Here is an 11,515-nt window from a genome sequence, read left to right on the forward strand (position 1 = left end):
ATAAAATAATTTCTACGGTAGTATCTATTAGTTAAATTACTGGTGGTAGGACTTTTTGTAAGTCCGTACGGGTAGGTACCACGCGCTGTGTCTATTTCTACCGTAAAACAGTAATGCTTTTCGGTTTGAAAGGCGGGGTAGCCGTTGTAACTATACTGAGACCTTATAACTTATCTCAAGGCGCATTTACGTTGTAGATGTCTATGGGCTACAGTAACCACTTAGCATCAGGTGGGCTGTGAGCTCGTCCGCCCATCTAAGCAATAAATATATTTTTTAAGCTTATTAATAAATCATCTCTCAAATCATCAAAGCTTTTGTCATTATCACAACAAAGGAAAGCCTGGACACACTGCACAAAAGAAGGAAAAAGAAGAAAGTATTTTTGAGTAAGAATGTAGTTTTGAAAGCCCACTCCAGGAGGTCTTTCCACTGGGGTAGGTGGGCCAGCGCGGACTCAGCTGGGAAATTCAGCCCACAATAAAATAAATAATAAATATTCAAATCTTAGCTGTATATTTTTTTTTTATTTTTGATGTTAATGCACTGTCGATTGCACCTATAATTGAGGTGACATCAGCCATGAACTTTTGTCAATTTGTCAATGTTTTGTATTGATGATCACTTTGTTGGTGCAACTTAATAAATAAATAAATAAATAATACACTGCTATTAGAGAAGCTGGTATCTATAAGCGCTTCTAAAATAGGTTTTCTACTAAGAATGGGAATCCAATTACTTCTTCAATTCAAGTCATCGTTACAGGGGTGTAAAAAATGACTTTTTTTAAGTATATTTCATTTAGTTAATTCTTATATTACGTCAATGCACATCTAAACTCACGCTTAATACACGTGTAGATAATTTATCGAAATGAAATAAAAGGTTTCAATATAGGCTGTGATTACGGGAACTGAATAATGATCAGGAATTATTTGAAAATGAAATGTCAGGAATTAGGAGGCGTTTGTGATTTTCAAATAGCACTTTGTAGAGTTTTATTAAAGAATATGTAAAAGTTTTTATATAGCTAGTGATTTTAATAAACGGGGTATATTAAAATTTCACTTCATTGATTTATCAGTCAGTTCCACAGTGACGTGTGTTCGAATATTGTTTTATGGGGCTTTGTGTATAAGTGAGATTTATTAGTTGCATTAAGTACTTTAAGGGTAGTGGTTTGGGCGGATAACTGTCAACCAAACGATACTTTCATTGAGTAAGAGTTGATGCTGTTTCTTCAAACGTGATGCTATACATCATTTAAAATTTAGCAGTGTCCATCGCAGAGACAATGAATAATTTTCAACGTAAAAACAAAAATTTTAAAATTGATGTTAGTATATTTCGATTGTAATGTAATCAAATTGAAAATAATATAGAGGCGAACTTATATATCTATGACCTCAATTTCTTAGAGCAATTTTTCTTATTTCTCCTACAAAGACAGATGAGTCTGGTATCAAAAGTGAAGTAAAGATACCGCCGCCAGTATCTATTAGATATTTTTTATTGATTACTAGCTGACTCGGCAGACTTCGTAGTGCCTCAATCGATAAATAAAAGACTTAGACTTTTGTATAAAATATACTTAAAACAAACAAAAGGAATCCGTCCGACGGGAGTCACATCAAAGGAAAAACAAAATTGCTATTTTTATTTAATTCCGAACATTTTCATATTTATCAACCTTTTAAACCTTCTCTGGACTTCCATAAATACCAATTCAAGACCAAAATTAGCCAAATCGGTCGAGCCGTTCTCGAATTTTAGCGAGGCTAACGAACAGCAATTCATTTTTATATATATGGATAAGGATAAATTTCAGGAGTTTCTTCCGACAATGTCACGGATCTTCTCGATGACGCGATACTTTGGCGTTTCTACATGTAAGCCCAGTATCGCATTCGGCTGGACAGTTATATTATTGTTAATGCTACTGGCTATTGAAGTGGGAGCTATATGGAAGATCGTGAGGCTTCTCGGAGGATGGGCGGTTCATAGTACTGATAGTCGTACGTCTTTTTATTGTTTAAATAACCTGGATTTGTTGGAGAAGGATGCAAATATTGAAAATACGTCATTTACTCATCGACAGTGTGTTTTCAGAGATTTGAGTTTCTATTCCTCAAACTAAGGAGTAAAACTTCTATTCTTTCTTTTTTTTATTGCTTAGATGGGTGGACGAGCTCACAGCCCATCTGGTGTTAAGTGGTTACTGGAGTCCATAGACATCTACAACGTAAATGCGCCACTCACCTTGAGATATAAGTTCTAAGGTCTCAGTACAGTTACAACGGTTACCCCACCCTTCAAACCGAAACGCATTACTGCTTCGCGGCAGAAATAGGTGGGGTGGTGGTACCTACCCGCGCGGACTCACAAGAGGTCCTACCACCAGTAAAGTAATTAGTTTGGTGTTTTCGGTGTGCATCTGTTCTTGATAGTTTAATAATGATGTTTAGATATGTTATTATATTGGTGACTGTGAATAAAAGGAGTCTATAATCAAATATTAAAGTATAATATTAAAGTCCTTGGGTCAAGCACAAAATGAGGTCAAACAATATTTTATAACACGATAGAAATAACAATCCGAATATTCCCAATTCGACGATGATACACTAGCGAGGGCTCTCATTATTACCGAAAATTATTAAAACAATTTACAAAAAAATTACAAAAATTACAAAATTTTAGCCTATATTTCAAATGAATAAGTCTAAGCTATGAAAACAGGGAAAGGATTATTTTCCAGGGGGCTTCACAGCGAGACTGTCAGGTTGTATATTCTATGGGAACGCTCTTCTATCCCTGATCTTGTCAATCAAATTCGTGTCATCATGGGAACAGTTATCTGAGCGCTGGTCGAGAACAGAAACGGATCCAGGACTGCGACTCCCATCTGATAGTAGAATTAAAAGACGAACTGTCCTAGTAAGTGCCTTCGTCATGACATGCGCTTGTGGTGAGTAATGGGTTTACTATAAAATAGTTTTAGGATTACTTCCTGCTCCGGATCATCATCATCATTTTCCGCCCTTCTCCCAGTCACCTGGGGTCGGCGCAACATGTTTTCTCCTTCCATACTCTTCTATCATATACCATTTCTTCGCTCACTCCCCTCCTACCCATATCGTCTTTCACACAATCCATCCATTTCTTCTTAGGTCTACCTCTTCCTCTAAATCCTTCCACATTCATAGTTAACACTCTCTTAACAACCTCATTTTCATTTCGTCTCATCACATGTCCATACCATCCCAAACGTGCACTCCTCAGCTTCTCTGTCACAGGTGCCACTTTCAGACTTCCTGCTCCGGATATAACGCCAATTGTTTCACGTGCATCTTTATGGTAGGCGACTTGTGAGCCCGCACAAGTAGATACCACTACCCTGCCTATTTCTGCCTTGTACTATATACATGAGATACAGGTGGGCTGTGAACTCTTTTACCCATCGAAGCAGTAAAAAATTCAATTCCTTTGTCATGTTCTACAATCGAAACAGTAGATGTTGCCATAAAAGGACTGTACTCTACACAATTACGAGTGACACTACTTTCGATTATTTATATAGTCAAGCAGGTGTTTTGTTTGTTTGTTTTTATCCTAAAAAAAATAACCGTCCTGGTGATATTACCGTGTTGTGAACCCGCAAGATCCCAAAGTGTTGGTGTTAAATGGTTACCGTAGTCTATGGATATCCCAATCTGAATCCGCTATTCACCCCGTGACTTGAGCCGCCTTGATTTGGCTTGATCAGACTTTAGAAGAGACTACATGACTTAGTTGCGGCAGTAATAGGCACGGTGGTGGTAGAAGGTACCACAGGTGCACACTTTAATACGCGCTTCCAGCAGTTGGCAATTACGGTATACCCACCATTCTCCGAATGGTTTTAAAGCACTTTCAGCCGGTGCTATTCTAAGCACTCACCACGCAACAAAAGAGTTTAAATATATTTAATTAGAGTTCACTTTTCTCTAACGTTCTAAGATCTAAGACCACTCTAAAAACCGACTTCTACATAATCAGATTCATTAAATTTTCCCTAAAAAGCTATTTTTACAAAAAAACATTATTAGAACTCAATTAGTAGCTTCCGGTGTACCTTTTCTTGGAAAACTAGAGAACCAACTCAAAATTCACTTTCAGTTGAGTCAATTTAAAAATATACTGGTTTCTTTTCTTCTAATACAGCCAACACCATTATGTTTCGCTGCATCACGACATCATCATTCGTAATATCCGCATTCATTATTCCTAATACGAATGTAGTTTTCAAAAAACAATCAAAAAAACTTGATAAATTTACATTCAAATTGGATCCCGCCGAAATACATTGTGTGGAAGCACCAAGAGGGTTCCGCATGTGGTGTAATCACTACATAGTTTAAAACAAAGTCGCTTTCTCTGTCCCTATATCCCTATGTATGCTTAAATCTTTAAAACTACGCAACGGATTTTGTTGCGATTTTTTAAAATAGATAGAGTGATTGAAGAGGAAGGTTTATCTATTTATTAATACGTGAAGCAAAAACTTTGTATCCCTTTTTACGAAAATTGCGTGGACGGAGGAGTATGAAATTTTCCACACTTATAGAGAATATAGAGAAGAAATGCACTATGTTAATTTTTTTTTTAATAATGTATAAATGATACATTAAATCAATAAAGAAAACATTACACACACTACATACCATGTATTTGACTCACACACGCATGCATACTATTTATTGTCAAATTTTTGTTCTTGACGTCTGTTGTCCAATTGAGATTAAATATTGTTTGTCTTTGTTAATGTTTTTTATAGTGTAGTCTTGGCGACATTTTTTATTATAGAAGTATAAATTATTAAATAGTGGAGAAATCAATAATAAATTACAGTTTCCGAAGCAAAGCGAGGGCGGGTCGCTAGTACTTGATAAATTGTAAACAAGTTTTGCCAATCCGAGCACGTATGCCGAAGCCCCGGAAATCCTCGGCTCGCCGCCGGTCTCTGCGGAAGTTTTAACTGGCAGGTGCTCTTAACACGACGTATAAACGTCAGTACGGGGTTTTATCACCGTTTGCGGGTTTATGACATAGTATAGCTATTAAAGGATGTTTTTGATAAGATGATAGTCACAATGGTTACTTAACGGTGGTGGGGTTGTGAGCTGGCAATGGTAGGTACCACCACCACGCCTGGTCCTGTCGTGAAGGAGTGGTACATTTTGGTTTGAAGAGTGGGACAACGGTTCAACGTACGGTACGGTACAATAGTATGAGACTTGAAATGTCATAAGATGGGAGGCGGCATTAACGTCGTTGAAGTTTTTGAGCTTAAAGCAGTAAACAACATAACGCCAAGAGGATCTACTACCCAACCACCAAAAAAAAATAGGAGGGTGCGATTAATTACTGATTTTTAAACATCTGGTTGAGCTACCTTATCTTTGACTACTTACAAAAGAAGTCGTATTTCAAATAGTTTACTATAAAAATAGGTCTAATACGATGTTGAAAATTCTCCGATAAAAACCTAATTATATGGTTAGAGGATATGATTCGTTTATTTTTCAAGGCCTAAGTACATTTGGGTCATAATTTATATTATCATAATTTACCTTTGGACTACAAATATGATTAAAGTGCCTTGTTATTTTTATGGTAATATGACTTAATCTGATATCATTAAAAATGAAAATAGGTCTCTTCCGAGTTTTGACCTTCCGTAAGTAAACTTAGAATTAAGATTGATTCGCTTATCCACTAAGGTAAATGTAAATTTAATTTTGGTCAACTCTAATTAAGTAGGATAAACTATACACACTAAAAAGGCTTTGAGTACATACATAGTAAGAATGTCTGTCTGCGTTTACAAATATGTATGTAAATGAGTTTTTTTGGAAAAGAAAATAATTTTAAATATCAAGCTTCGGTCACATTCCTCATATTTTATTAGAAAACTGAGTCTGAGGAAATGTAGTAGTAGAAAAAGTAGTAGAAAGTATTTTAATACTTTCTGACAGGAATAATGTGGTCACGACGACTGGTGTTCTTATAGTCCCAACATCCACTGCGTCTTACTAAAAATTATAAAATAATGTTACGCGCTGGGGCTCGGGATAAATAAAAAAATTATACCGAAGTACAAATCAAAACTGTATTCAATACTCAGAGCACTTGAAACACTCAACAGAAACCTTAAAATTTTCAATTCACTTCTTCCGCTTCGCTTCAGGTGATCCGTTCGCTGCTTCGCTTCGAGTAGTTCCAATTACTAACTGACTGCATGACATCTCTGTAACGCTTTTATAGCCGATACTACATCTCTAGAATTAACGAGAATATTCCACACAATTCGACTATTGTGTTTTCGCTATCTGACAATAGATGGCGTTGTACTTCTCGAGCGTTCTAGATGCTACTAGATCCTTCGATATTCGTTCGATTATTCGGCGCTACTCTTACCGGCGTAACAATAACAATGCACACATCACATTTAAAATGTACCCGATCCACTTTCAACGTTATTATACGCTTCTAGTTCTAACATTACTTCGATTTGATTCATTTCTTCGAAGAGCTTTCGGTGAAACACAGGTCGTAGCCGACTAAGCCAGTTCGCTGAGGTTCTCGGATCTTTTTAGCAGATCGCGATTTCGATCCGATATTACATGCATTTGTATGAGCTAGGTCTTTGTGGGAGGCGCTCGGGTACCTTTTAGAAAATCTCACTTCGAGAGGCACAAAGTGCCTAAAGTCACCAAGTCCAACACAAAAAAGACATTTAACCACACACACAATTTGCTTCCACTACATACATCTTACTTTAAATAACGTCGCGTTTTATGTTGTTTTTTTTTTTTTTTCTTCTTTTGTTGACGTAATAACTTAGTGAAGGCTATCTAAGATTTTAAGTATTGCAACGAATATATGAGTTTTATAGACCATTTTCTATCATTTCTTTCAAGCTAATAAGGCTTAGAGGAAGAAACTACTAACTCCTTGAGATTAACAGAGCGTGCTTTTGAGGAATTACTATTAAATTTCCCTTTACTTCAGTGGAGCACATGTTAAGTATGATGTCGGCCACAGGCTTCGATTGTCCTCCTGAAGAATATACGGAGAGATACATTCTAAGCTCACATGGATTCCTCGTTCAAAACGGTTGGTTGTAGTTAAATTATATTTCATTGAAGTGTGAATATCTTTTGGTATTATATTCAATTCTAGGCGCTTTTTTTTATCCCCATGATATGTTACTGTTACCACTATCCTGCTTGTTTTCTGAGGATAGCTGTGTTGCCATTTATTACGATTTATGGGAATGGAGAGGGAATTCCTTGACACTTGGAAATTTTACCACGTACTACTGCTTAGTGACAGAAGCAATGGTGGTTATAAAACAGGGGAAGCTGTGATCGGAACTCATTATTGTTTCGCGAAATATAGAAGACTGGTTAAAATCTTTGAGGCTTCACACTAAGCAGATCTTTATATTGCATTGTTTATATTAAACATCACGTGTAACATTATTTTTTCATTATCTAACTTGTTGCAATTATTATTCCTGTTAGTTTTTTAATGGTGACATAAACTTTCAGATGAATACAACCTCTGGTTGGCAATACCGATTTTCATAATGAGTAAACTTGCAACCGCTTTGTGGAATTTCCAAGATTTGATCATTATTTTGATTAGTATGGGATTCACATCGCGATATAATAGACTTAATACGTACGTACATCGAGTTGTGATGCTTGAGAGGAACCTAAAGGAAGGTGCTCAGGTAAAATGGCTTTTGTTTACGGGCCTTCAATGTCTGGCAGTGTGAAGAGAATGTCAGATTTGGTTAGTTTGGTCCTTAGATTTAATTCATGTTTGCATAAGTCGTCGTGGCCTAAAGAATAAGACGTCTGGTGCATTTGTGTCGAGCGATGTAACGGTGTTCAAATCCCTCAGGAGGGCACCAATTTTTCTAATGAAATACATACTTAACAAATTTTCACGATTCACTTCCACGGTAAAGGAATAACACCGTGTAATAAAAATTAAAGACACAAAATTTGCGTAATTGCTGGTGTTAGGACCTCTTGTAAGTCCGCACGTGTAGGTACCATTATCCTGCCTCCCTCCATTTCCAACTACCTTCATACCCAAGTTATTTTTTACCACATGATCATCTTCTTTGCGCACAATATCATAAAAACTTTTTATTCTTTATTTTCTAAGTCACTGGCGCAATACTTTCAGATTTTCTCTTAAATACTTATTTCTCATTTTATTTATCTTTACTTCACACATCCATCTCAACACTCTCCTTTGAGCACATATTATTGGTTCATCTATCGTTTTCGTAAGCCCAATAGTCTGATCCATACAATGCGACAACTAATAAGTTTGTTACAGGTTTCGTCTGAAAATTACATGCGATTCCAAATATGGCGTCGAATTAGACAAGCGTATGTTAGACAGGCAGCCCTCGTGCGGTTAGTTGACGATCAGCTCGGGGCTTTGGTCTTATTGTCAAACGTCAACAATTTATACTTCATCTGTCTTCAATTATTTCTTGGGATCAAGTAAGAGCTTCGTTTTCCTCATTCATTTTTATTTCATCTTCCATGGTAAAGGCGGTTTGTGGTTTTAGACCACTTCTTCGAATAAGCGGTGTTTTTTTCCCATGCCTATGCTGATAGCCTTTTGAGGCTATTTCAGCTTCTCCTTAATGTGTAGATAAGCACACGAGAGATGAGCTCAAGCCGGGAGCGTTGCTAACACTGGCCCTAGCAAAAGCAGTGCTTCGCAGAATCTACCACTGGATTGGAAACGCAACCCACTGAGAAGATTCTGTGAGAAACTCAGTGAGCTGTGTCTGTGGATTAATTTACTAAGCAGTGCGACACCATAACCCCCTTATTGTGGCCGTCTCTAATTATATACTCTATCTTGAGAATAAGGCAAAAAACAGGATCCTTTCGTTCGAAGAGTTCAACGTACATCCTAGCCCATAGACAAAACCTATTAAGTTCCTTACCGGACTTTCTCAGAGTGTCGCAATTCCGATCCAGTGGTAGATTAAATGAAGCCCTGCCCTTGCTTGGGATAGTGTTAAAAAAATCTTTTGGGTTGAGGTTCATGAGCTCGCTTGGTAAATAAATTTCAATAGTATTAGTATAGAATTTATTCAGACTATTTTATGTACGAATTGAGGAGCAACATTTTCTCCATCACACCGCATTGAAATAACGTTATATGAGTAGAACTGCTGTATAAATTTATTAGGTATTTTCAAGCGAATCACAGCTTTTAATTAGTGAATGTTTGTTTTCCAGTTCAAAAGACAGAGGAAGTTTCATCAACAGGTTATATTATTTCATTTCTCTCGGTTGGTTGATGTTCAGAGCTTGTGGCGTAGTGTTGGCGGCTGCAGACGTATATATTCATTCGAAAAAAGCTTTAATCTCCTTGTACTTGTGTCCCGAATTAGCTTACAACCTGGAGGTATGATTATTGGGATTTGCGTCTGCTTCATATTTATTATTTATGCTTCCTTTCTAGATGATCATATATTTAATGACCTAAGCTTTCATTGCATTGCCCCACAGACTACTTTCATGCTGCAGTTATTGAAATATCTATATGTCGCAGAGTGGGTCGATATTTTCATTATTTCTTGAAATAGTGGGCGTATGGTGGGCAATTGTGCGAAGAGATTGAGCAGCACGTAACGATGACAGTTCCGAGACTTGTTTACTCTTCCTAAGTTAGACAACGAATGTGGTTCGATTCCACTTCGATTCGATTTTTACTGGTGATAAAACCTCTTGTGAGTTTGCATGGGTAGGTAGGTACCACCGGCCTGCCTATTTCTGCCGTGAAGCAGTAATGCGTTTCGGCTTGAAGAGTGGGGCAGTCGTTATAACTATACTGAGACCTTAGAACTTATATCTCAAGGTGGGTGGCTCCCGTAACCACTTAACACCAGGGGGGCTGTGAGCTCGTTTACCCATCTAAGCATTAAAAAAACCAAAAAAAAAACCCGAAGATACATAATGTTAAATTTTCAATTTCAATCAAGCTACGAGATGTAATACGACTTGATTGTTTCCAGATTAAGAGATTAAAGTATCAGTTGAAGAATGATGAAGTTGCTCTAACTGGAATGGGTTTATTTTCGTTGAATCGCGAATTGTTGTTAGAGGTACCTATATAAACTAAACCTAAAATTTATTTTCATATTAGTTTTCCTTTTTTACTTTTTCTTTTTGGGAATTGGAGTAACCAGTTACACAAGAGATGAGATGAACTTGTCCCCATAAATCTATACATCTCTGCATATAAATAAAGTTGGTGTGGCTGTTTGTAATTTTGAAATAACCGCTTTTTACTACATGCATATGAATATATATACGGTACATACATCAAAATAACATTTTTTACAATTTTTGTCTGTCTGTCTGTCTGTTTGTTCCTAATGTAATCTCTGGAACGGCTGGACCGATTTTGACGGGACTTTCACTGATAGGTAGCTGATGATATAAGGAGTAACTTAAGCTACTTTTTATAGACTAGCTTCGCCTCGCGGCATCACCCGCGGTACGACAATAACCGCGGGTTACATCGCGGGACTCAGCTATCAATAATAAAATGTAATGTTTCCGAAGCGAAGCGAGGGCGGGTCGCTAATACACTATAAAACAAATTTTTTTTGCAGGTAGCCGCAGCCGTTTTGAAATATGAACTGGTTTTAGTGCAATACGATAAATGAATGTATTAAATAAATACAGTACACGAGTTTAATGGCTTATTATTTATTGATGCTTGTAACAAAAGGGGAATATACATAGCATAGGCAGATAAGATTAGTTGCGATACGTAGCTTTTACATGTGCCTTCCCAGTGTTTGAACGATTTGTTATATAATAATATATAATTGTTATATAATTTTATTACTGGTGGTAGGACCTTTTGTGAGTCCGCGCGGGTACGTACCACCACCCTGCCTATTTCTGGCGTGAAGCAGCAATGCGTTTCGGTTTGAAGGGTGGGGCAGCCGTTGTAACTATACTGAGACCCTTAGAACTTATATATCAAGGTGGGTGGCGCATTTACGTTGTAGATGTCTATGGGCTCCAGTAACCACTTAACACCAGGTGGGCTGTGAGATCGTCCACCCATCTAAGCAGTAAAAAAAATATATAATAGTTTGTCATTTTACAAAGTAATTTGTGAAAGTTACATCTTTGAAACGACGAATCTCCAATCGATTCGCCAGTAGACATTATTAAAGCAAATTAATATCTTAGTATTTCGTAACAAACACAAATAAACACAAGCTTGATGTGTCGATGAGTAGGTTACATAAGATACGAAATTCATTCGGGTGTTTGTCGATGCGCCTGTACAACAAAATCCCACAAGATGTTCAGAACCTACATATACATAAGTTTAAGAAAACTATTAAAGAACATCTGTGCAATAAAGCTTACTATAAAGTCAATTATTATCTAGAAGATTGCACAAA

At 36.9% G+C, this 11,515-nt stretch overlaps 1 protein-coding gene across 1 annotated transcript; it reads left to right on the forward strand.

Annotated features, from left to right (window-relative positions):
* The first annotated feature begins 1,807 nt into the window (after window positions 1-1,807).
* LOC101743251 (gustatory receptor for sugar taste 64a) lies at window positions 1,808-10,759 on the forward strand. Its single transcript, XM_062672729.1, has 8 exons — window positions 1,808-2,012; window positions 2,759-2,968; window positions 7,054-7,158; window positions 7,596-7,780; window positions 8,401-8,570; window positions 9,324-9,492; window positions 10,103-10,192; window positions 10,706-10,759. Exons 1-8 carry the CDS (start codon window positions 1,808-1,810, stop codon window positions 10,757-10,759), a joined length of 1,188 nt encoding a protein of 395 aa, XP_062528713.1.
* The last annotated feature ends 756 nt before the right edge of the window (window positions 10,760-11,515 follow it).

Source organism: Bombyx mori, chromosome 15 (genome assembly GCF_030269925.1).
Source record: "Bombyx mori chromosome 15, ASM3026992v2".
NCBI lineage: Eukaryota > Metazoa > Arthropoda > Insecta > Lepidoptera > Bombycidae > Bombyx > Bombyx mori.